This window comes from Oncorhynchus gorbuscha, linkage group LG08 (assembly GCF_021184085.1).
Source record: "Oncorhynchus gorbuscha isolate QuinsamMale2020 ecotype Even-year linkage group LG08, OgorEven_v1.0, whole genome shotgun sequence".
Lineage (NCBI taxonomy): Eukaryota > Metazoa > Chordata > Actinopteri > Salmoniformes > Salmonidae > Oncorhynchus > Oncorhynchus gorbuscha.
The window spans coordinates 19,455,751-19,482,230 of record NC_060180.1 but is presented as its reverse complement, the minus strand read 5'-3'; the positions used below and the strand labels follow the sequence as shown (position 1 = coordinate 19,482,230).

The 26,480-nt window shown below is 44.5% G+C and overlaps 1 protein-coding gene across 4 annotated transcripts in view; it reads left to right on the top strand.

The window, feature by feature from the left end:
• LOC124041290 (latent-transforming growth factor beta-binding protein 1-like) overlaps window positions 1-26,480 on the top strand; it is a 131,604-nt gene that overhangs the window by 11,484 nt on the left and 93,640 nt on the right. For all 4 annotated transcript variants that reach the window (XM_046358710.1, XM_046358708.1, XM_046358707.1 and 1 more), the window contains exons 4-5: window positions 19,391-19,524; window positions 26,228-26,395. In XM_046358710.1, coding sequence (XP_046214666.1) covers window positions 19,391-19,524; window positions 26,228-26,395 — 302 coding nt within the window. The remainder of the gene's footprint in view (window positions 1-19,390; window positions 19,525-26,227; window positions 26,396-26,480) is intronic.

Here is a 26,480-nt window from a genome sequence, read left to right as displayed (position 1 = left end):
ATAGTTTGTGTGAGAATGACCCGATATTGTGGGTCAAGTAATGACTTTCTCACTGTGTGTCTTTTTCTCCTTCTGCCCCCCCCCCCTTTCTCAGAGAAAACCCCGGCAGAGCCATGTGTCATCCGCCCACATCAGGTTTAAGTAACATTCCCCATTTCAAACATGAGTCAAGTCGTGTAATCATATCTGCCTTTATTAATCATTTCCTACTGGTCATACACTAAGCCTTACACAAATTCCCCCCCTGTTACTCAGAGGCAACGCTTGTATTGATCTGTTGGTGGGGTTGGGGTGAGGACTGGGTGGATGAGGAATGAATGACCTCAGCACCTGTAGGGAGAGTGACTGACTCAGAGGGAGAGGTTTGGACAGATGGCACACTCTTCCTCCTCCCTCTCTTCCTCTCTCTCCCTTGCAGTGTGGGCCGCAGACTTGCTGTGAGTGTGTTGATGTTTCCAGGTCCTTTTTAAAATGTATGTGTAACGCAGGAATTTCCTTGTGGTGCCAGTATGTTCCTAGTTACACCCAGGAAGTTGGCTATTTCTCCTCTCTCTGGTTTTTCATTGTAAGAATGGAAAAATGGAAACTGTATCCAAGCAGCAGTTGAGTAGGATCCCACTGGAACCAAATGAATCAAACGGGATGAGCTCCACATTCCAAGTGTGCAAGGTGCTGGGTCTTGTTATTGAGTCAATCAGAGAATCAACTAACCGCAACAGAGCACGGACATATGTGAGTATCCTCTGTCTCTCTCTCTCTCTCTCTCTCTCTCTCCTTCGCCCCTCTCTTTCTTTTTTTGCTCTCTCTCTCTCTCATCTGACTATGAGACTATGAGCGCGCTCTGTTGAAGTTCACTGGGTTCATTACGGTAGAGCGGAGTGTGCCGGTTCTCATGGGGAGGACTTGGAATGGTAGCAGGGGCCGGTGGTGGAGTGTGTGAGTGTGGCCAGAGAATTTGAGTGCTGAAGGCCGAGACTGCACAGGTTCACCCCCTGTCAATGATCTGTTTATATAGAAATAAGCAAGATCTTCACTCTGATATTTCAGACTACCAGGCTCTTGTAACCATTCCTTGGATACAGTGAAAAGAAATCTTTCTTTTTTTCTATTTAATTACACAGCCGTTGCCAGCACACCCAGTCTTGCCAGATATTTTGTTGAGACTGGAATAAGATCTTATGTTTATAACTTCTCCCTTTCCCTCTCTTCGTCTACCCGGACTTTTCAGCTCTTTCTTGCTGGTATATTTAAATCTTAGCTGCAGTAGACACCATTGTATTTATTTGACAGAGTAACAACATTTCATGCATGCTGTCGTTGATGGTAGAAATCCTTTAAATCTCAGCCTGAAGCCAGATTCTGATTGGACTGTTCCTTACTACAAATTGTACCCAAATAACCCCAAACATATTATTAGTGTTTGTTGTGTCTGCTCCAGTCACAACAAAGCATTGACCTCCCATTGACCTCACACAGTCCATGTGATGATCCTCTTCCTTTTGTCCCTGTTTTGTAAACCATCCTTGTACTACCTGTGTTTGGTCTGACTCTTAAAGCCCTTTGATGTCTACAGCCACCTGTTCAGAATAGAGCCAGCCTCGTAGATTAAGTCAAAGAGATGAGAAGAGCAACAAAGAGTGGATGAGGCTCCTGTGTCACTGAAACTTTAGCTATGCCCATGAGAGAAGACCGCTTTAAATTGCTATACTGTGTTATTGGAAATCTGCACCCATTCTTCTCAGACCCATCTCCACCCCAGAGCTTCTAATGTAAGCACGTGACCAGCTGGTTTCTATCTCCCAAGCAGCAGGCTATAGTGTCAAAGAACACATCTATCCATTCTTTTTCTCTCTACCTCTGCTGCTGCTGATGGTGGAATTGCAGTGGCTGTTAAGAATAGTCTACTGTGGGGCCCTCTTACTACAACAGAGGGCTTCTGTTTCAGTGTCGTGGTTGGAGGACCACACTCATACCTTTGTGGCTGGTCAGAGCCTCCTAAGAGGATGCCTCTTAAGAAGGTAGCTTTGCTGTGGGTCGGCGAGCATTTAGAGTCAGCAGAGCTGGGCAAGGGAGAGACCAGCCCAACCCTGACCTCTCACCTCTCGTCGTTTGGGAGGAGGTAAAGAGATACCCCCTTCTATTCTAGGAATGGGGAGTGATGAGAGTGGTAGGGGTTGAAGTGTTTTCACCACTGACGCGCACACGCACTCACATACACATTTACTGTACATAGTATTCACTCACATGCACTAACACATGCACATCAAACATACTTTCTCTGTCACTCTCATACACAGACATGCACACGTTTTCACATACGAAAACAGGATGGCTATTTAAGAAGCGATGCAGGAAAGAGGGGGCTATTTACAAGGCTATCACATTCTGTTTATTTATACTGTGCCAGAGGGCCTGTGGATGGGCTATGATATGAGCTGTGCGCAGAGTGACTGTTCCTCCTGTCTCTCACCTCACCCTGCGGCCCTCTCTCTGTTCCCACGCACTGTGGCCTGGCTGGGGCCCGGTGAGGCCTGAGATCCCAGCACATGGACTGTCAATCAGACAGGAAGAGCATTGCCCTTTACTTTCAACCTTCAACCCCTCCACTGAGCTCCCGGACGGAACATCAACAGAAACATGCTCTTCCTGTGACCTGGCCCTCATTAGAATCCCAGTATAAATATTCACCCTCAAAGTTCACCATCTTAGGCAGGGTGAACTTTGGCCTGGTTTCATTTTTTATCATCATGGGTGGGACTCGGTTTTGATTAGGTGGTACACAGCTACGACCGGAAGTGTCTTTTTCATTAGGAAAATTAGGTTAGGAAAATTAGGTTAGGGTTAGCTAAAAATGCTTTCCTAACCTGAAAAATCACTTCCGGCCATAGCCGTACTCCATCTAGTCACAACCATGGGGTTCCCCCTCCAGTCCCAGTGGTATGCATTCCCAGTTCCATGTGAAATCGCCCTCTCATAGGCAGCCATTGGGTTGCGGTAGTGGAATGCTTTTTCCTTCTCCATAGCCATGGCTTCCTACTTTAAGGGGAAAGAGACTGCCCGTGTGACAGATTGTTCCCTCCTAGATTTCCCAGCGCATGATTGTTGAAAGCCTGGTAATCTCTCCTGGAGTTCCTTAAACAATGATTATTCTTGGAGAGGCCAGGCCTTCTCTCTGGCCTTTGAAATGTATCAGTCATGAAAATAGCCTCTCATTTAATTTCCCCTCAATTTAAAATGCAGATTAGCTGCTTGTGCCCTGCCAGGTTTCTGTGGTCAAGATTGACGTAAGAGATTATTAGGGGATTTTATAGTCGATTTGAATCTAGACCGAAATACATTTTCATTTGCATTCCCCCATTTCAAAGAATTTTAAAGAAGTCATTGCTACCTCAGATATCCTCTTTTCCTGATATAAAGTGCGTTCTGGGTATTTTCTCAGTTTGTGTGGAGCCATTGACAATTGTAAAGCTATTTCAGATGACTTACGCAGTGGCAGGTTCCTTTCATTTAGCATTGAATTGATCTGTTTGTAAAGAGATAAATTATAATTAGTCATTATTTTGTGCATCGTTAACACCGGATAGTCCTCTAGATTCATTTGAACAATCTCTCTGCTATCTCTCAGAGTACGTTTCCATCCCTGCGATAAACTGCTTATCTTTAATAAGGTCTTACTGCATGATCAGAATTCAGAGTACATGCCCCATGTGACTGCAGGCAAGCTCTGGCAAATACACACTCAGTAGAAGGACCCGCTGTATATTACTGACCTATTTGGAAAGATAAATTATGTGAAATATGCCTCTAACCAGTCCTTGGGCAATCATATCCCGTTTGGTTTAAATATTAGATGGGAATTGCCAGTCATTTCCTAAGCTAGCAGCTGGCCAAACAGAGGAGTATAGATAGATCTATTCAGATGTACTTTTATTTTTACCTCCACACTTGCCAGAAGAGCCGGCTCTATTAGATTTACTGCCTATTTTCACCACACTTCAACGCAAAGCGACGTGAGGCCCATGCTGGCTAGAGGTCACAATGCATGCAACCTCAAAGTCTCACCAAAGGAAAAAAACTTGAGTCAGTAGAAAAGCTATTTGGATCTCCGCCTATGCCGTCTATTGCATCTATGCTCCAAACCCCATTTTTGAATTTGACTGCTACAATGAATAATTCCCCCTGTGTGTCTGGGGCTGCTGAGCGATGTTGCAGTCCCTTTATTGTGGTATTTAATGAGGCGTTAAATTCAGACCTCACAGTGAGCCATTTCACTGTAGCCCACTTTTTACCTGCTGGCACTGAGCCCAGAGGGATGGGGACTCTCAGTCATTGTATTTTTAAACTGCAGCAGCCCTCTGACACACACTTTGGCTGGAACAAAATCACTTAAAAACAATCCAGTCAAAAATGACTCCACCAGAGGTGGACGAACCGTCATTGTTGAACCGTCCTAATCTGATCACTTTAATAATGGAACACTGGTAACTGCAATAATGTTAACTTACTGTTTTACTCATTTCATATGTATATACTGTATTCTAGTCAATACCATCCTATTCCACGATTGCTGTATATGCAGTGGGGCAAAAAAGTATTTAGTCAGCCACCAATTGTGCAAATTCTCCCACTTAAAAAGACAAGAGAGGCCTGTAAAAGAGGAGCCTCTTAAAGAAGTTACAGGTCTGTGAGAGCCAGAAATCTTGCTTGTTTGTAGGTGACCAAATACCTATTTTCCACCATAATTTGCAAATAAATTCATAAAAAATCCCACAATGTGATTTTCTGGATTTTTTTTCTCATTTTGTCTGTCATAGTTGAAGTGTACCTATGATGAAAATTACAGGCCTCTCTCATCTTTTTAAGTAGGAGAACTTGCACAATTAGTGGCTGACTAAATACTTTTTTGCCCCACTGTATACTATTCTATCCTACGTATTCTACAGATACATATAGTAAAAACTACATATTCTATTCACATACTGTCCATAATGTCTATACATCCCACCATATTTATATATATATACACACATGCATACATACTCACTCCGGACTCTGACATTGCTCATCCTAATATGTATATATTTCTTAATACCAATATTTTACTTTTAGATGTGTGTGTATTGTTACATATCACCACACTGTTGGAGCTAGGAACACAAGCATTTTGCTACACCCGCAATAACATCAAATTTGATTTGATTTAATCAATTTGAGCGATTACGGTTCACCTCTCTTGACTGACCGTGATTGGTTGTACCTCTGTTTGCCAACACGAGTCACCTGTTGACATGGTGGTGTCCTTATCTTACTCTCTGGGAAGCTGTCATTAACTGAAAGACGTCCTCTAATGATTTTTAAAAACATTTACTGTTGAAAAGCGATATCCCAAGTATAAACAGTAAAGTACATACACTAAAGGGTAAAAAAAATGAGGGGGCAACTGCAAACTTCAAGGAGTTAGGGCATTCAAGGAGTTAGGGCATTCAAGGAGTTAGGGCATTCAAGGAGTTAGGGCATTCAAGGAGTTAATCTGATGGGAATCTATGTCAACTTCCCTCCCCCTTGCTTGAGGGACAAAGAGGAGCAACAGAGAACAAAAGAGGAGGGCCATCCCCCTCACTTGCGTTATGTAATGATTTGGACCACCTATTGAGACGTTAAGTAAATCAGGTGTTAAATGAGGTGCAGGGAAGACTGAAGTACCACTTAAAGCTCAATAGCAACTCAACAGGCTGCAGTTACCACGACATCGGGGGACAGAAGGGGATAGACAGGAGGGCCACCTCACTGGGGGTGCTTCTGCTTCAGTCTAGAGAATATGAATGCTCTTTGTTCTTTCATGCCCTGACCTAATCATCCCTGAACATGAAATGAACCTGTCAGCAGGCTATTGTTACTTGATGATGTTCACTTACGAATTACAATTCCTTTCATGTACACACCTTTTGTTGTATGCCAAGTGTCATAGTAATGTTCCTCTTGCAGGTATTTCTGGATCGAATGGTGTCTGTCGGTGACAATGGCGTCTATTTTCACATTCTCCCCCTCCAGGAAATTCAGACTTCTGAACAGTCCTTCCTCCTCCGTGTGTATGCGGTTACCAACTTCATTGCTCTAGAGGAGAGATGGTTATGAAACTACTACGAAGCTGTATATCTACAGCTTTAGAATATAGATAATAACATGATTATTTCACATGAACAAGTCAGAGGCCCAGTACTTTTCCAGTTGTAAAGCCCATTGATGTATAGCTTCCATATTTTGCACAGTGACCTGTAGGGGTGATATGGTTCACTGAGTTTACTCTACAAGGGCAAATCATGAAGACCTTGTCATACAGTGCCTTCAGAAAGTATTCAATGCCACTTTTGTGTCACAGCCTATTTGATACCATTTTGTGTCACAGCCTATTTGATACCATTTTGTGTCACAGCCTAAATTCAAAAATGTATTCAATATTTTTTCTAACCCATCTACCCATACCACATAATGCCAAAGTACATTTTTTGTTGTTGAGATTGACAATTGAAAAGATTGAAAATGAAATACAGAAATATCTCATGTATATATTGTAAGTATTCACACCCCTAAGTCAATGCTTTGTAGAAGCTCCTTTGGCAGCAATTACAGCTGTGCGTATTTCTGGGTAAATCTCTGAGAGCTTTGCACACCTGAACATTTGCCAATTATTATTTTCAAAATTCGTCAAGCTCTGTCCTATTGGTTGTTGATCATTGCTAAACAACCATTTTCAGGTTTTGCCATAGATTTTTAAGTAGATTTACGTCAAAACTGTAACTCAGCCATTCACTGTCTTCTTGATTAGCAACTCCAGTGTAGATTTGGCCTTGTGTTGTAGGTTATTGTCTTGCTTAAAGGTGAATTCATCTCCCAGTGTCTGGTGGAAAGCAGACTGAACCATGTTGTCCTCTAGGATTTTTCCTGTGCTTAGCTCCATTCTATTTATTTTGTATCTGGAAAAACTCCACAGTCCTTAACGAATACAAGCATACCTATTACATGACACAGCCACAACTATGCTTGAAAATATGGAGAGTGGTAATGTGTTGTATTGGATTTGCCCCCCACATAACAATTTGTATTCAGGACAAAAGTGAATACTAAAGTATTACTTTAGTGCCTTGTTGCAAACAGGATGCATGTTTTGGAATATTTATATTCTGTCTAGGCTTCCTTATTTTCACTCTGTTAGTTAGGTTAGTATTTTGGAGTAACTACAATATTGTACATCCATCCATCCTCAGTTTTCTCCTATCACAGTGAAATCCCTGAGCACTTTCCTTCCCCTCCGACGACTGAGTTAGGAAGGACGCCTGTATCTTTGTAGTGACTGGGTGTATTGATACACCATCCAAAGTGTAATTAATAACTCAAAGGGATATTACATTTCTGCTTTTCTTTTTTGTTTTACCAATCTACCAATATGTGCTGCCCTTTGCGAGGCATTAGAAAACCTCCCTGGTCTTTGTGGTTGAATCTGTGTTTGAAATTCACTGCTCGACTGAGGGACCTTACAGATAATTGTATGTGTGCGGTACAGAGATGAGGTAGTCATGAAAAAATATGTTAAACACTATTATTGCCCACAGAGTGGGTCCATGCAATTTATGTGAATTGTTAAGCACATTTTTACTCCTGAACGTATTGAGGCTTGCCCTAACAAACGGCCTGAATACTTATTCACTCAAGACATTTCAGCTTTTCATTTTTTAAATGAATTTGTTAAAAATTCAAAAAACGTAATTCCACTTTGATATTATGTGGTATTGTGTGTAGGCAAGTGACAAAACATCTCAATTTAATCCATTTTAAGTTTAGGCTGTAACACAAGTAAATGTGGAAAGGGTCAAGGGGTGTGAATACTTTATGAATGCACACTTTATAGTAGTGTGGTACATGTGGTGTCTACCTGGTGTGTCAGCTCTCATGTCCCCATCAAGTGTCATAGAAGCTTGCTTTGAAGCCAGCTGAATGGCCCTCTAGTCAGTCTTCAACTACCAATAGATGGTAAGATTAAGCAGTTCACTGAAATGGTCGTAGTGTGCATATAGTCTTCACTTGCAGCCCTGAGAGGAACTGGAAAAAGACAGGCCATCAGAAACCAATGAAATCTAATTTGCATAAACACCAAGTTGAATACTGGTAAGTGAGTAAATATGTGCTTTATTGAATTTGACAAAGGATCCACCACTGAATGCTGTGGCTGTTGACACGCTGTTGACAATGAGTAAGGTGCCTACGGTGGGTTTATCAAGGCTACAGGTGGGGGAGCACACAGGTCAGGAACGGAATAACTGCAGGAGACCAGAGTTCATAGATTGTGTACTTAGTAGCCAAGTGCAAAGGAAACCAAAGCAAATAACTACATGAAGCCAAAGATTTTTTATAATTGTTTTGTAGTAGGTGCAGGTCTACTACACATGTGATCAGGCATCATGACACTACAGGTAAATGGGGTTAGTTAGCATAATCTTTTAACAATAGGTCTTGTATTTAGTACATGCCAGACAAACCTTGCAGGTCGTGTATAGCTAGCTACCTAGCTTGCTAGTCCATTTGCGAGACAATGTCATTTTGCATTGTCACATAAGGATGGTCTGCAATTATGCATGAATTTTGCAAACGCATACCCATTATCTTTTAATTATTTTATTTAACCTTTATTTAACTAGGCAAGTCAGTTAAGAACAAATTCTTATTTATAATGATGGCCTACCAAAAGGCAAAAGGCCTCCTGCGTGGACAGGTGTCTGGGATTAAAAATTAAATAAAAATATAGGACGAAACACACATCACGACAAGAGCGACAACACAACACTACATAAACAGAGACCTAAGACAACAACATAGCATGGCAGCAACACATGACAACACAGCATGGTAGCAACACAGCATGACAACAACATGGTAGCAACACAACATGGCAGCAGCACAAAATTATTGGGTATAGACATCAGCACAAAGGGCAACGAGACAACAATACATCACGCAAAGCAGCCACAACCGTCAATAAGAGTATCCTTGATTGAGTCTTCGAATTAAGAGATTGAGATTTAACTGTCCAGTTTGAGTGTTTGTTGCACCTCGTTCCAGTCGCTAGTTGCAACAAACTGAAAAGACTGAAAAGACCAGGGATGTGTGTGCTTTGGGGACCTGTAACAGAATGAGACTGTTAGAATGGGTGTTGTATGTGGAGGATGAGGGCTGCAGTAGATATCTCAGATAAGGGGGAGTAAGCATCAACCAGTGGGTCTTTCGATGAGTAAACAGAGATGACCAGTTTACAGAGGAGAATAGAGTACAGCGATGTGTCCTATAAGGAGCATTGGTGGCAAATCTGATGACCGAATGATAAAGAACATCTAGTCGCTCGAGAGCACCCTTACCTGCCGATCTATAAATTATGTTTCCGTAATCTAGCATGGGTATGATCTGAATCAGGGTTAGTTTGGCAGCTGGGGTGAAAGAGGAGCGATTACGATAGAAGAAACCAAGTCTAGATTTAACTTTAGCCTGCAGCTTTGATATGTGCTGAGAGAAGGACAGTGTACCATCTAGTCATACTCCCAAGTATTCCCAAGCTCTAAACCCTCACCTGTAGGGAGAGGGGCATTCTTCTTACTAAACCACATGACCATTGTTTTGGAGGTGTTCAGAACAAGGTTAAGGGCAGAGAGCTTGTTGGACACCAAGAAAGCTTTGTTGTAGAGCGTTTAACATAAAAAAAACAGGGCGGGCCAGCTGAGTATAAGACTATCATCTGCATATAAATGGATGAGAGAGCTTCCTATTGCCTGATCTATGTTGTTTATGTAAATTGAGAAGAGCGTGGGGCCTAGGATCGAGCCTTGGGGTATAACCTTGGTGACAGGAGATGTTCTTTATACACTGCACTCTCTGAGAGAGGTAGTTAGCAAACCAGGCCAAAGACCCCTCAGAGACACCAATACTCCTTAGCCGGCCCACAAGAATGGAATGGTCTACCATATCAAAAGCTTTGGCCAAGTCAATAAAAATAGCAGCACAACATTGCTTAGAATAAAGGGCAATGGTGACATCATTGAGGAGCTTTAAGGTTGCAGTAATACATCCATAACCTGAGCAGAAACCAGAGAGAATACTATAGACATCAAGAAAACCAGTCAGTTGATTATTGAAAGTTTTCCCAACACTTTTGATAAACTTGGCAACATAGAAATAGGCCTTTAACAGTTAGGATCAGCTTGATCTTCCCCCTTTAAATAAAAGACGTACCGACAGGTTAAAAAGGTCAGAGATGGGCTTGGCGATTATAGGGGCAGCAACCTTAAAGAAGAAAGGGTCTAAACCATCTGAACCAGATGTTTTTTGGGGTCAAGTTTTAAGAAGCTCCTTTAGCACCTCGGACTCCGTGACCGCCTGCAGGGAGATACTTTGTAGTGGGGCAGAGGAAAAAGAGGGATGAGCATTTGGCCAAGTCGCATTAGAAGGGGTGGGAGATGAGGAAATGTTGGACTGGCAAGGAGGCATGGCTGAGTCAAATAGGAATCCTGACTTAATGAAGTGGTGATTAAAAAGCTCAGCCATGTGTTTCTTGTCAGTAACAACCACATCAACTTTAAGGGACATGGGCAGCTGTGAGGAGGAAGGTTTATTCTCCAGGGCTTTAACCGTTTTCCAGAACTTCTTGTGGTTAGACCCACAGAGAGAGACCGCTCCTTAAAGTAACTAACTTTGGCCTTCCGGATAGCCTGAGTGCACTTATTTCTCATTTGCCTGAACGAGAGCCAGTCAGCCTGAGTATGCGTGTGCCGAGCCTTTCGCCAAATGCAATTATTGAGGTGGAGTAACTCTGCAAAGTCACGGTCGAACCAGGGGCTGAACCTGTTTTTTATTCTAATTTTCTTTATAGGGGCGTGTTTGTTAAGAATATCACTGAAAATATCAAAAAAGAAGGTCCAAGCGTCTTCAACAGAGGGGATCAAGCTGATTCTATACCAATTTAGAGAGGTCATGTCGTGAAGGAAGGCTCGCTCATTAAAGTTTTTTAGCAAGCGTCTATGACAAATCAGGACCGGTCGTTTCACTGAGCAGCCATTATGAACACGAGCTGTTAAACAGTGATCACTAAGGTCATTACAGAAAATACTATTATTTGTGAGGATAACATTGAGGACAGTAGCCTTTTCTGGGTGTTTGGAGTCGTGCCTTGTGGGATTGGTAATAATCTGAGAACGATTTAGGGAGTCCCATTGCTTTAGAACTTGGATTGTCATGCCTGATTTACATAATTGGCTTTTATTAGCGGGCAAAGGCAACTACAGCAAGCCAAGGTATAACCAACTGAAAGACTGCATTCAGCTGTAAAACTAGCTGGCAAACTAAATATCCACAAGTTTTTAGATGACCAGGGCAAAACATTTACACCAAGGCAAACATATTACTCATCACAACAGCAAGGGTGAGCTATCGTACCTTTCTTTCCGTTCTCAGCATCTGTGATGGTTTCACCCCAATGGAAAGTACTATCAGATCCTTCACTAACGTTAGAGTTGAAGGATTCGTCTACGCGTGGACTTTTTAGGTCCGACAACTTTCCCAGCCATTCCAATCATCTTCGCTGACGTTATGGACTTGTTGGGAAGATTTTTTTTAATCGCCGGAGGACTTCTTTCAGTTTCTGTAATGACAGCTTCCCAGAGAGTAAGATAAGGACACCAAAATGTCAATAGGTGACTCATGTGGTGACAAACATGTACAACCAGTTCAAAAATCACTGGAGTCAGTCTTTAATGGCTCTCTAGTCCCCTCTATTCAATGTTGTTTGTTAGAGTTATGAATTGCTGAGAATATATATTTTTTACGTATTTATTGTGATATACACCCTGGATAGGTGCAGTGAAATGTATTGTTTTACAGGGTCAGCTATAGTAGTAATATGGCGCCTCTGGAGCAAATTACGGTTAAGTGCCTTGCACATCATCAGTTTTCTTCACCTTGTTGGCTCATGTATTTGAACCAGCGACCTTTCATTTACTGGCCCAAAGCTCTAACCGCTAAGCTACCTGCGTACTGTGCCAACAGTAAAATGGCATTGTCACATGACTAATTATTTGGTAGGTAGTTTAAGTTGTTTTTACAGACTTGCTGGATGTTGTTTCTAAGTTGGAAGTAATTCATGGAAAAATATACTCTTATATATTTTACCAGGTTACTATTTCCAAACTTAAGGTATGCAAAATGATGGTTTTCTCCTGTGTATTTGAATCCTTACAGCCCCAGACACAATGTTTCTGCATATGTTGTCTTCATTGATCATTTTGTTGAGGGGAGATGTCTTGAAGCAGTCCTGCACAGGTGCTGAACTCTTTAGGTTCCCTAACTTGTTGGTTTTGTCTTGAAATACAACCCAGTGTCCTTTTTTAAGCTGGAGCTGCAGAAAAATGTATGACAAGTGAGCCTCCATTTGGGTGGGTTGGCCTGTCTGTCTCCAGACTCCTGTCAGAGGTCCTCAAAACAGCCTCAGTGGTGTTGTGGTAGGCAGTGTAGAGTAAGGGGGAGACACAGGTATCACCTCACCAATCACAGTCGAGAGAGAGCGTAGCTGAGACCAGCAGTCCCCTCAATCAGGGGATAACATGACAAATCTCTGCTTTGATGGATGTTGTCTGCGAGACGCTCATGTTCTGCCAACTGGCCTCAGCACTCGTTCCATACCAGCATTCCTCACTCCTCAAGTCTTCATGTGCAGGAAAACCACATTACCATCAGTCCCTCTCCCTACAGGGAAATAATTTGTCCTGCAAATTGTTTGAAACTGTGATTTGTATCAGGTTTTCAACACCCCAATGTTTTTGATATTGTCTGAAGGCCAAGAGTCTCCTCCATGCTCCTTGGGGTTGGTGAAGTTAGTGAGCGGGATCGTTACAAGAACAGTAGCCCATCATTACTTTCGGTACTGTAAGTATGGATTTTATTCATGGTCTCGTACACGGACAACCTTGACTGTTTTTGTTTTATGTTTTCACTATTGTTTTTCTTCTATTTTAGTCCAACTGAAGCTTGGCTAGCTGGCCTAAGTGAGTTATGGTATTGTCAATTAGGAATGATGAAACAGAATCTTTCCACCTGGGGGTAGAGCAGGAAGGATAATTGGTGGGTGGTTTGCTGTAGGTCTAAATCGTCCATATAGTTGATATGTCCCTTAAAAAGAGGTGCGTTAAGCAACCAATGGGGAAACCATGGACCATCTTTTGAGAATAGGTGGGACTATCAGTTCACAGCTGCTGACTAGGTTTACTGTTAAAGGAGTAGTTCACTATTTTACAACTTGATGTTAGATAGTTCCTCCCCTTGAAAGTAGCCTATGGGCCAGAAGAAACTGTGATCAGTTTCCTCCTGGCCCAGTTCAGTTTTCTTTAAAGAGCCACTAAAAACTACAGCTAAGTTTAGTCACCACCAGCTAAGAGTCAATGGAAGTGAGCATGTTATGAATGTGAGCATGTTTATTTTTTATGGCCAAATCACATTTTAATAACATCAAACCAAATATGAAGTTGATTTGAATTGCTTTCAGGTGATTTTGATATTATTTTTTTGAAACATCACTTCCAAAAAGCTGAACTGTAGATTGTAGTTTATTTTGGCCCATCAACTACTTTTAAGGTGAGGAACCATTTAACATCAAGTTGTAAAATAGTGAACTACTCCTTTAAAGCAGAACAGTTTTATCAAGCTAAATATTTTCTTTATCAAAATATGTTTAGTTTGTGTTGAGATTGACTAAGGTGACCTTGTACTGCACCCAATATTTTTAAATTGCATTCTTAAACAATTCCAATTGAATTAATCTAATCCTCACTGTTTTTCTGTGGAGGTAATTGCCATGTTGGAGATGGTTTGGGTAAGAGCTGCACCTTTTGCCAAAGTCAATGGGCCAACTAGGAGCATGTGGAAGAGCTTAACACATAGCTCCCAGTACTTACTGCATGTGTTCCCGTCTCATTTAAATCAGGGGAAAGAAAGCCACTGAGTTTTATTGATGGAGAAATAAATGTAAAGTTTTTTCGTCTGTGTTGAGGGTAACTCTGGGATAAGTCTCTCTTGGCCCATCTGGGCCCTGGGTGGCTCAGAATCTGGTTGATTGGTGACCTGTAAAATGTCTCTCACAGACAACTTTGATTATTTGGCAAGTGCACATTTACCTCAGTCTGTCCTCTCTCTCCTTCTGAACTCCAATGAAATCAGGGGTGGCAGGTAGCCGAGTGGTTAGAGCGTTGGACTAGTAACCGAAAGGTTGCAAGATCGAATCCCTGAGCTGACAAGGTAAAAATCTGCCATTCTGCCCCTGAACAAGGCAGTTAACCCACTGTTCCTAGGCCATCATAAAGATAAAATAAACTTTAAAAAAAAATCAAACTATAACTATCAACAAGACACACTAGAGGATAAAATACAGGTTGTCCATTCTGAGTGGAGATAGACTCTCCAATGTGTGGCTCATGTAAATGTGTTTTTATAAAAATGTTGGTGGAAATTATAAAAAGTAGTCCTTGTGCATAGTTGTATTATTTGTTTAACTTTGCAATCGTTGGTTTTTGTTTGACATACAGTGCATTAGGAAAGTATTCAGACCACTTGACTTTTTCCACTTTGTTAATGTTACAGCTTTATTCTAAAATTGATTAAATGTTCCCCCCCCCTCACCAATCTACAAACAATGTCCCATAATGACAAAGCAGAAACAGGTTTAGACATTTTTCCAAATGTATACATAAAAAACCTGGGAAATATCGCATTAACGTAATTATTCAGACCCTTTACACAGTACTTTGTTGAAGCACCTTTCGCGGTAATTACAGCCTCGAGTCTTCTTGGGTATGTCGCTACAAGCTTGGCACACCTGTATTTGGAGTTTCTCCCATTCTTCTCTGCAGTTCCTCTCAAGCTCTGTCAGGTTGGATGGGGAGCGTCACTGGACAGCTATTTTCAGGTCTCTCTAGGCCTGTTGCGTCAACCGTATAACCGCCACGCCGGCGGTCACGAGTCATGAAGGCAGTCAAATTCCACATGACCGTTTAGTCACGGTAATTAGGCTTCTCCAAACTCTGATGCTGCTGATGGTCATTAGTAGCCTACCAATCTTGCTAACTGCCTTGTACTCAGCACTCTATTGTCCCCTTCCCCAGTTCTGTAGCTCGACACAATCGTGTCTCGGAGCTCTACGGACAGGTCCTTTGACCTCATGGCTTGGTTTTTGCACTGTTATTTTGGTTTTTGCACTTGCTCTGTCAACCTTATATAGACAGGTGAGTGCCTTTCCAAATCATGTCCAATCAATTGAATTTACCACAGGTGAACTCCAATGAAGTTCTAGAAACATCTCAACGATCAAGTTGTAGAAACATCTCAAGGATGATCAATGGAAACAGGATGCACCTGAGCTCAATTTCGAGTCTCATAGCAAAGGGCCTGAATACTTATGAAAATGAAGTATTTCTGGGTTTAAAAAAAAATCTAAATTGGCTAACATTTCTAAAAACCTGTTTTGGCTTTGTCATAATGGGCTATTGTGTATAGATGTGGGAATAATATTTAATCCTTTTTAGAATAAGGCTGTGACTTAACAAAATGTGCAAAAAGTCAAGGGGTCTGAATACTTTGAGTCTGTCAGTCAGTGGTAAAAAAATAAAATGGGTGGGTCAATTTTGTCACTGGTTGTGTCGAAAAAGTAGTGCTCCCTATACTTTTAATGTGTTTTTCTGCAAAAGGTGAGTAAAGTGGTGTGCAAAGAAAAAGTGGGTAAACTGTGTTTACTTGCATTTACACTCCCACTACACCACTGGTGCCATTTGAGGCTTGGTGTGGCAATGTTCCCTCAAAAAAAGGGGAGCATTACTGTCACCTTTTAGTCTGCTCTCCAAGCAGGGCTTTGATGTGACCAGGGGGCTGGAATATGTTTCTCCTCTGTTCAAACACATTACATCAGACAGGCATTTGAGCATGGCAAACGCTGCAGATTAGATCGCCATTTGGAAAGAGAGACAGAAGAGAAAGACAACTGAGGACTGTTGTGAAATACTCCCTCTCTCTCTCAATTCAATTTAGTTTTGCTCCTACGTAAAACCAACCGTATCCTAGCTAATCCACATAGACACAGTTGTAAGCATACCACATAATGTGTGTATATATAGGCCTACAATTATGTTATATAAAGGGAGGTATGTAGTGTATGAGCATAAAAGTGTTTGATTTTCTGCCCCCAAGGGGCCATAAAGGAATGTCAGCTACTGGAATTACAGCCAATCAAACGCCATCACATAGAAACCCATAAACAGTGAATAACAGAACAAAATCAAATCAAAGTTTATTGGTCGCATACACAAACTTGCAGGTGCAGCGAAATCCTTGTTTCTAGCTCCAACAGTGCAGCAATAAAAAAAAGCAATTCACACATAATCCATGAAAATAAAAAAGTTATATAGGATGATCAATGACTAGAACACAATATAGACAGTACCAATCAAAAGTTTGGACACACCTACTCATTCAAGGGTTTTTCATTATTTTTACTATTTTCTACATTGTAGAATAATAGTGAAGATGACATCAAAACTATGAATGCTCAAAACTATGAATACTTTATGGTTACTGCATGATTCCATAAGCGTTATTTCATTGTTTTGATGTCTTCACTATTATTCTACAATGTAGAAAATAGTAAAAATAAAGACAAACCCTGGAATGAGTAGGTGTATCCAAACTTTTGACTGGTACTGTACATGTAAAGTGCTTGAAACAGTATGTACACATTATTAAATTGACCAGTGTTCAGTGACTCTTCGTACACAGGGCTGCCGTCTCTAAGTTGGAGGGTAGAGTACCGGGTGGTAGCCAGCTAAAACAGTAACTGAGGTTCAGGGCAGGGTACCGTGTGGTAGCCAGCTAAAACAGTGACTGAGGTTCAGGGCAGGGTACCGGGTGGTAGCCAGCTAAAACAGTGACTGAGGTTCAGGGCAGGGTGGTAGCCAGCTAAAACAGTGACTGAGGTTCAGGGCAGGGTACCGGGTGGTAGCCAGCTAAAACAGTGACTGAGGTTCAGGGCAGGGTACCGGGTGGTAGCCAGCTAAAACAGTGACTGAGGTTCAGGGCAGGGTACCGGGTGGTAGCCAGCTAAAACAGTGACTGAGGTTCAGGGCAGGGTACCGGGTGGTAGCCAGCTAAAACAGTGACTGAGGTTCAGGGCAGGGTACCGGGTGGTAGCCAGCTAAAACAGTGACTGAGGTTCAGGGCAGGGTACCGGATGGTAGCCAGCTAAAACAGTGACTGAGGTTCAGGGCAGGGTACCGGGTGGAGGACGGCTAGTGCCGACTGTTTAACAGTCTGATGGCCTGGAGTTAGAAGCTGTTTCTCAGTATCTTGGTCCCAACTTTGATGTACCTGTACTATCTCCATGAATGGGTGGTGGTGGGGGATGAAAGCAGGCACATGAGAAGCCGTGCCAAGTGTCAGTGCAGCTGTGTTCAACCCTTGATGCCCCCCCGCCACCACACTCTGCCCCTTAGGATAAAACAAGATGTAATCCGTTCAGATTCCTTGAAGTCACAGTGTTTGACAGTGTGTGTGAGTGAGAGGGAGGAATGAAGATGAAAGGGAGGAGTCAGCTGTGGCAACAGACTCACGTGAGATGAGATGGTCACATCGGGGTTGACCGTCAAGTTCAAGCCCACAGTCGCGGGTGGCCTGGAGAGACAACTTCACTGTGTGTCTGTCTGTCTCTGTTTGTCCGTCTGTGTGTGTGTGTGTGTGTCTGTTTGTGTGTTGCTAGGACTTGAATTTGGGACAGGAAGGCATCATACAAGTCTGGCACAGGTGTGTTTATTTTATGTTAGATGTGAACACAATACGTATTGCAGTAGCTTGAAGAAGGCTTCTAGCTAGTTGTTGTTGAGATGAAATGTTCATTAAATACATGGCTTTTTATGGGAACAGGGACTTGACTGCGCCTCTGCTAGTTGATCAGCTATTTATTGGCCAGCACACTGTCTCCTGTAGGCATATGAAGATGGTTCAGACCTCTGATAAGTTAGTACGTCTCCAATGTTTTGTCTCTTTATCCGCCCCCTTTACTACCTGTTAGAAACGGCTCTCAACACCACCCATGTTGTTGTGCTCTTTTTTTCTCCCGACAAAAAGAATAGTCTTTTTCATCCTTTGACCTCTGTTTCCATGACCCAGACCAGTCTGAGTGGTTTTAGTGCGGCGGCTGACAATTTGATACGGTTATACTGTAAAGGACAAACAACTCTACTACTACCGTCTCTGGCGATATTGCTCAGCACCAGATGACCAGATTTCTCTTCCTCTTGTGTAAACCAGTCACATTTCATTTGAGCTGAGGGACGTTTTACAGAGTGGTTAGGAGTAGAGAGGCTTTGCACGGCTGTGTTTGAATTGTTTTGTCCTACTTCAATCCTATGTTATCCTCACCCTCGTCGTCTTGCCCACTCACCCCCCACTCTGCTCTCCATACACCCCTGTTTATTCATGTTTGACTGGGCCTTGTCAGGGGGTCTACAGAGCGGTCTCGTTGTTTTGGACCAGCTCCCATCCCCCTCCTCTCGCCCCTCCCTCCCACAGTGTTGAGGACGTGTCTGGGTTTCCTCACCCGTCTCACCAGGAGAGATTAGGTTCATCCTCTGGGCTTCTGGGAAGTGCTTTTGTCTCATGTCCCTCTGAGTGGGAGGATATGAGATGACTGCCGACGTGATTTAAGCCCCCCCATCATCGTCACCTAGGAGGTGTGGGCCTTGGGAATGATCATGAATGTCAAAGTGTTCATACAGTCATCAAGTACAGCTCTCTGCAGAATATTTATTTCACCCTTTACTTTTGTTTCTGTTGCAGATTTAACCCTATGATTGTATGGCACACGTTTCAGAACTCTCTACATAGATGAAATTGTTATTTAAACAAAACAAAAAAAATGTTTACCCTGCTTTCTCTCCCCAATTTCTTGGTATCCAATTGGTAGTAGTTACTGTCTTGTCTCATCGCTGCAACTCTCGTACGGACTCGGGAGAGGCGAAGGTCGAGAGACATGTGTCCTCCGAAACACAACCCAACCTAGCCGCACTGCTTCTTGACACAATGCACATCCAACCCGGAAGCCAGCCGCACCAATGTGTCGGAGGAAACACCGTACACCTAGCGCGATGAGACAAGGATATCCCTACCGGCCAAACCCTCCCTAACCCGGACGACGCTGGGCCAATTGTGCGCCGCCCCATGGGCCTCCCGGTCGCGGCCGGCTGCGACAGAGCCTGGGCTCGGACCCAGAAATGAAATGGTTCTTTACCGTGTTTGACTGTGTTTTTTCTCTCCCTTCCAGAAGCCGACCTGGTAGCCAGCAGTTTGTCCTGAAGCCCAAGTACTACAACACACACACCACACACTCCCAGACTCGCGTCCAACACCAGCCTGACAGACCCATTCCCCTGACGGTGGAACACAACCCCATCCATGGTGGGTAGCCCACCTCCTTTATCCTATCCTCTTACTGTATTAACTCCTCCTAAGCTCCATAGGAACACGTTTCTCCCTTTAGGAAGGTTCGCTACTGGACTGACAGTTGGCTTTATTTCAACTCTACCCACAGATATTAACAGCATATGAAATATAAGCCGTTGGAGGCTTGGATTTGTATCTGAAACACCCGGTGATTTAATGTTCTTAACTGACTTGCCTAGTTAAATAAAGGTTCAATTTAAAAAATGTGTCAAGAGAGGCTGAAAAACAGTCATCTTAACTCACAAGGAACAACTATGTTGTCCCAAACCTCTGCTGTCAAATCAGCTCGTATTTACTAAGTGACGATTTTGTGAGTCTGAGGCCTTTCCAGCACTTTGCCAGCCATTGATTCTGTGGTGGTAAGCAAAGTCCTCAAACACATTAAAGATGTTGTTTCACAAATGAATTAGATTTATTAATACAAGTGTCATCGGCTCGGTATTAAGATTTCTGAGCGCTCCCAGGCACGGCATTTCTCCCAGGCACGGCATTTCTCCCAGGCACGGCATTTCTCCCAGGCACGGCATTTCTCCCAGGCACGGCTTTGCTGGCACGGGGCAGACGGGGGACGACTGAACCCGGGGTTTGGAAAGTTCTGTGACAGGGTGACAGTCTCTCTCTACTTTCTCTACTCATTGAGTGAACCGCACGACATCAGCTAGTGTCAGCAGATCCAGCTGAGCCAATTACACTGGTCTGTTTGTTATTTCATGGCTGGTGATTGATCGGGTCGACCATTAATCACTGCCAAAACGGACACGGTAGCAGCGCTTTAGTTAGGTCAGCCTGTCATTATTTCTGCATGGGGTTTGGGCTGCGCCCATTTCTCACGTTACGGGAGCCAATGCGATTCCAGCACTGTGCAATGGCCTGCTCTCCCCCTGTGGAATAGGTTCCTGCTGTACTCCGTGTCAACAGTCATATAACAACACACACAGTCTAATTGGGTCACTGGTGGAAGGTGCATTCAAGTTTATATGCTCTTTACTGTTCCCCACAATGAAAATGGAAGGGAGGACTACAGATATCTCAGACAGCAATGGCCCGATTTTTGACGAAATGTGGGTGAATAATGCGTCTTGCCATAGAGAACCGCCATTTACAAAATTGGCCCAAGGGGGGCGCTCTAGTAATCACTTGAAACTCCAAACTTTGAACAAGCACATCTCCTGTCCCCATTTGAGCTTGAATCGTTGTCACTAATTGGGCCAAGGGCGCAGCGCTGCAGGTTGGTTGAAGCCAGATTGGTGATGGTAATCGGAGACGTAGCTTATGGCGAGGAAGAGAACGTGAAATGGTATGTTTAGTCCTTCGATGGGTTCTCGACATGAACATCTGTCACATTGTCAGCTGCCTCTAGTCAGATAAGTCACCGAATGTTAAATAGATGATCTTACTCAATGGATAAAAAGCAGCAATTGTTCCTTATGGGTATACACAGTACACAGACACATCTACTGTAATGCTGTACGGGTGTAGGGAATGCAGAGCTTGAAGTTGGGCAGCAATTGGATTGTTCAAATTGCAGCCACAGCGGTAATGGCATAAAGAGTTAAGCATTGCCTGCTGCTCGGCGCTGTCTAAAATGAATTATTAGCCTCATTTTCGGAGGGCAATTTCAGATAAAGGCAGGGAGTGGGGAGAGAAAATGAAATGACAGAGCGAGACGATAGACTGTCACACAACGGAGAATCCCCTCAATTGCTGAAACAACAAGTGCCACAGATGTGAGAAGCCATCTGAGCTGTTGAATACCTGTTATCTGCTCCTCTTAATGCTACTGAATGGCCTCGCGGGCCTCACCATGGAGGATGCATTATCTTCCATTTAACACTTTACGATGGGGCCGAACAGTTGAATCATTCTGAAAGTGAGACCCATGAATAGTGCAAGGCGTGATGATTACCCTTCTCAGGGTATGTATTTAAAGTAACTGTCCAGTGAAAATCTCACTTTTAATGTAAATATTCTGTTAACTCGCACCCAAATAAATGTTATTGACTCATCCTATTCTCGTACCCTTCAATACCTGCACCATAAAATTGTATATATAATTTTTTATTTTTTAAATAAAATGCTTAGTGTGTCCTCAAAGAAAATGATGCCATCTCCCTGAGGAGGATGAGTTGGCCAATCAGCGGTCTAGAGGAGGATGAACTGGCCAATCAGTGGTCTACTTGCATGAATATTTTTATTTTTAATTTGACCCCTTTTTCTCCCCAATTTTGTGGTAGCCAATTGTTTTTTAGTAGCTACTATCTTGTCTCATCGCTACAACTCCCGTACGGGCTCGGGAGAGACAAAGGTTGAAAGTCATGCGTCCTCCGATACACAACCCAACCAAGCCGCACTGCTTCTTAACACAGCGCGCATCCAACCCGGAAGCCAGCCACACCAATGTGTCGGAGGAAACACAGTGCACCTGGCAACGTTTCTTAGCGCGCACAGGAGTCGCTGGTGCGCGATGAGACAAGGACATCCCTACCGTCCAAGCCCTCCCTAACCCGGACGACGCTAGGCCAATTGTGCGTCGCCCCACGGACAGAGTCTCTGGTGGCACAGCTGGCGATGCAGTACAGCGCCCTTAACCACTGCGCCACCCGGGATTGCATGAATTTTTTAGTGACCGGTAAAGGCCCACACAATGTTGTAGTTTGCGTGTGCCCACACCATTCCAACACAAAAAGATGCTTTTTAGCATACTTCATTAACATTTTTTGGAAGGAAAACTATTTCACTTATATTGTAAGTAATTATAGGTCATATTTCATGTAAACACTGGGCAGGTACTTTAATGTCATGCATCTGATATGCTGTACACCTGAAGTTATACTCTACTGTGTTGTAAATATTTTAACCTCCTGTTAAACTTCCCAGTGGGCGTCTGCTTAGGTAAATACGGTCAGATGAACTTGCTGACCTGAAAGTGAATGGCTCCATGTCTGTCTGAGCAGACAGTCTCTGTGCTATTAATGGAGAAGTCTGTAGACACAACAGACTCTGTGGGTCTCTGTGAGTCTGTCTGCGTTTTCCTCCCACTCCCCTCTGGGGCCTTGTGGCTGCAGTCCTCAGGCAGCCCCAGCCTGGCCACACAGCTACAAATAACCCCAGTCCACGTTGATTTAACTCCAGTGTGGGACCACCAGCGATATGGCCAGACATCAGAGAGATAGAGACGGAGTGGAGGGAGGGAAGACCGAAAGAGAGAAGGGACGATAGGGAAGATGCATTCCTTTTTATGACCTCTACTGTATCTGTACAAGGGCACAATAGAACCCCATCCCCTTCTGTCTTCTGCCCATTAGAAAAAAAGAGTCAAGGCACAAAAAGCTTTTCTCCATATTGCGAAACACTTTACCCGTAGATACCCATGTCACAGTGAATGGCCTCTCAGGCCTTCGGCTCCAAATTAGTAGGGACGTCACTGTTGGTTTTAGCCCAGTATGCGGTGGTGTCGGTGTGCTGCCTGCCTGCTTGAGTAGCAGACAGGGGAGAATGTTTGTGCTCCTAAATCGCCCACAGCCTTCCTGTCAGCCCTGTCCCACGCGACAGACAGCCTGTCAGCAGCTAGCTATGGTGCCGTGTCTGGGAAAGCCATTCTTCCCGTCTGTCCCTGAGCTCTACCACACAGACAGACAAACTAGGTTCCCGCTCTGTGCCGTATACCATCGCGCTGGAAGGCTACACTTGGCCTCGGAGACTGTTGTCCCCCCCCCCCCCTCCCTCATACGGGACACATCGGACTCCTAGAGGTTCACCAGGGGGGCTCAAAAGAAGACTCTCTTTTCTCTTGGGGACTCACTCTCTCCATACCCCCCTCCCCATCCCTCCATTCTAGCCCCCCTGTGTGTTCCCCGCTAAATGATGTCTGTGTTCTCTCTAAGGCGCCCCTCCAGCTTCCCTCTCCATATGCTCCACAGAGCTGGGGATGTCTGCCGTGCCGTGCGAAGGACCCGCTTGCACACATTTGGAGGCAGAGTAGGGATGGAGGGAGGGCTGCTGGGGGTTTGAAGGAGGACATGTTTCATCACTGCTGTGGCCAGGGACTCTGTGCTCCGAGCCATGTGAGAGTGGTTAAGGCTTGTGTTGAACATAGTGCAGGGGAAGAGCTGTCAGACAGCAGGCACAGAGCCCTCTATAGATCTCTATGTGCTGGGGAATGTGATGTGTTTCCAAGGCCTCTCCTGTCCATACATCTCCATACCCCCTGACAGTGGTGATACCCAGGCCTTCACTGAATGAAAGTGCTTGTGGTGGTAGCATAAGCACCCAGAATCCCCAGAGCGTAAAGAGCCACAAACTACTGGGAGGTAATGGCCGAATGAAGCCCAGCCCCCAGGGAGAAGCCAGAACGCTTGAGATGAGATGAGGTGATGGATTGAAACCGCCATAATACGGCGAATGCCAGAGTGCAGAGAGACTCAACTGAGTGAGAGGTGATGTCTGAAAAGTGACACGCCACTGGCTGAACTCTGGGTAGTCTGGCGCGATGGATGGTGCAGTGTAGCAGACTCAGAAAGCCCTGGTGTGACATGGGGGATTATACTGCAGGTAAAGAATGCAGGACCTTTCGGCAGGCAGCAGCAGTTTGATGGAGAGGTTGATGGTTTGTGTGTGGAACCCTACCAGGAGCCAGAGGCTGAGCCTGATATGTCTACAGGGTCTTAAAGGAGCAGAGCAGGTTGTTAAAGCCCCCCCCGTCCCCCGTCAGCTCTCCCATGCCAGACTCTGTCAGAGCAATACTCATTCCTACATGGAAATGACTGACAAAATAGACTTTCTAAACTCTTTTAAATACTATGTCTACTATGTATATGGTACAATTGGCTCACATTTAAAACCAGCTGTCTATTAGTCTTTGGCTTTTGACTACATCATATTAATTCCACTTTTATATCGACCTATTTTCTTCACCTTATAGCAAATATTAAGGCAGCCCAAAGCCTCTAATTCAGTGGTTTTGCCTGCTCTCCGGTTTAGAGAAAAAGCCCTCTCTCCTTTTGGCAATGCTCCCTGCATCTCTGCTCTGTCTGGTGTGAACAGCTGACAGCCGCAGACGAAACGTTGAGCTCAGGAGTCTGGGGTTTGGGGGAAGTTTGGAACGGCGGGGGGGTTGCCAAGAAGCAAAGAGGAGACGTAGAGAGAGACGTTGGTGCAGGGAAAAGTAAGAAGTGAAAGGGAGAAAACAGGAAGAGAAGCTGTGGAACTTTCTATAGAGACTTGTGTCACTGGATGCAGAAAAGTAGAAAGGGTCAAGTTGGAGGATAGTCTGGGAAGGGATGCGGTTGACCCTGGACAGATGTTTGTGGTCAATACTCTTCTCTCTGTCTCACTACTCTTCTCTCTCTCTTTTTCTCTGTGTCTGTCTCTGTGCCTGTCTGTCTCTGTGCCTGTCTGTGCCTGTCTGTCTCTGTGCCTGTCTGTCTCTGTGCCTGTCTGTCTCTGTGCCTGTCTGTGCCTGTCTGTCTCAGTGCCTGTCTGTCTCAGTGCCTGTCTGTCTCTGTGCCTGTCTGTGTCTGTGCCTGTCTGTGTCTGTGCCTGTCTGTCTCTGTGCCTGTCTGTGTCTGTGCCTGTCTGTCTCTGTGCCTGACTGTCTCTGTTCCTGACTGTCTCTGTTCCTGTCTGTCTCTGTGCCTGTCTGTCTCTGTGTCTGTCTGTCTCTGTGCCTGTCTGTGCCTGTCTGTCTCTGTGCCTGTCTGTGCCTGTCTGTCTCTGTGCCTGTCTGTCTCTGTGCCGGTCTGTGCCTGTCTGTCTCTGTGCCTGTCTGTCTCTGTGCCTGTCTGTCTCTGTGCCTGTCTGTCTCTGTGCCTGTCTGTGCCTGACTGTCTGTGCCTGTCTGTCTCTGTGCCTGTCTGTCTCTGTGCCTGTCTGTCTCTGTGCCTGTATGTCTTTGTGCCTGTCTGTCTCTGTGCCTGTCTGTGCCTGTCTGTCTCTGTGCCTGTCTGTCTGTTTCATATGAGGGCTGGGTTTGGTGTTGAGGGAGGGGAGAGGATAGGGGGAGGATAGGCGAATGGGCGGGCAGACAGGCGGGTAGACTCGTATTCTCTCAGTAACGTGGGCAGGCGTGACTGCATCCTAAAGTGAGAGAGAGATGATCTCAGGAGGACACACAGCAAAGCATTTTGGGAGGGCTTTCTTTCAAATAGAGGTGCCAAAGTCCTTGAAAATGTGCTGGGTGGGAGACAGGAGGGAAAGGGAGGGAGAAAGTGAGAGAGAAAGGGGGATGAGCAGAGAAGCCAAGGCCGACTAGGCTGCCATGCCCACTCTATCCGTCTTGGAATAAAGCATGGCATCTGCCAATACCCACCTCTCAGGGAACTTGACTTTTGATGAAGAATTGGATCCCAGAGTTTTGTTGGCTGAACTCTCTCCGTCCGTTTTTCCTCTTCCCCCTCCTCATGTTTCAGAGACGCCACCGGATTTAGGAGCAGTTGGAGAGAGAGAGGGAATGAAAGAGAAAGAGGGGGAAAGAGAGACAACCGTAGTATATGTGAAAAGAGGACAACAGTCGTTTCAGTTGTTGTTTTGACTGAAACTATTTGTTGGTGAACGTTCATGACAGGCAGACAAGGTGATACTAACTAACCAATGGATACGAGACTGACGAGACTTCTCTCCCTCTTCTTTCTGCTGGTGTGCTGTGCATCCCGGCTGGCAGTGGGGAACCATACAGGCCGGATCAAGGTGGTCTTCACACCCACCATCTGCAAGGTGACCTGCACGGGGGGCCGGTGCCAGAACAACTGTGAGCTGGGCAACACCACCACCATCGTCAGTGAGAACGGCCATGCCGCAGACACCCTCACCGCCCCCAACTTCAGAGTAGGTGAGTGATCTCCGGTTCACCTTATCACCCCTCACCGTCTGTTTCCGTCCTGTGCTCATCCGATGTGGTTGCTGCCTTGTGTCTG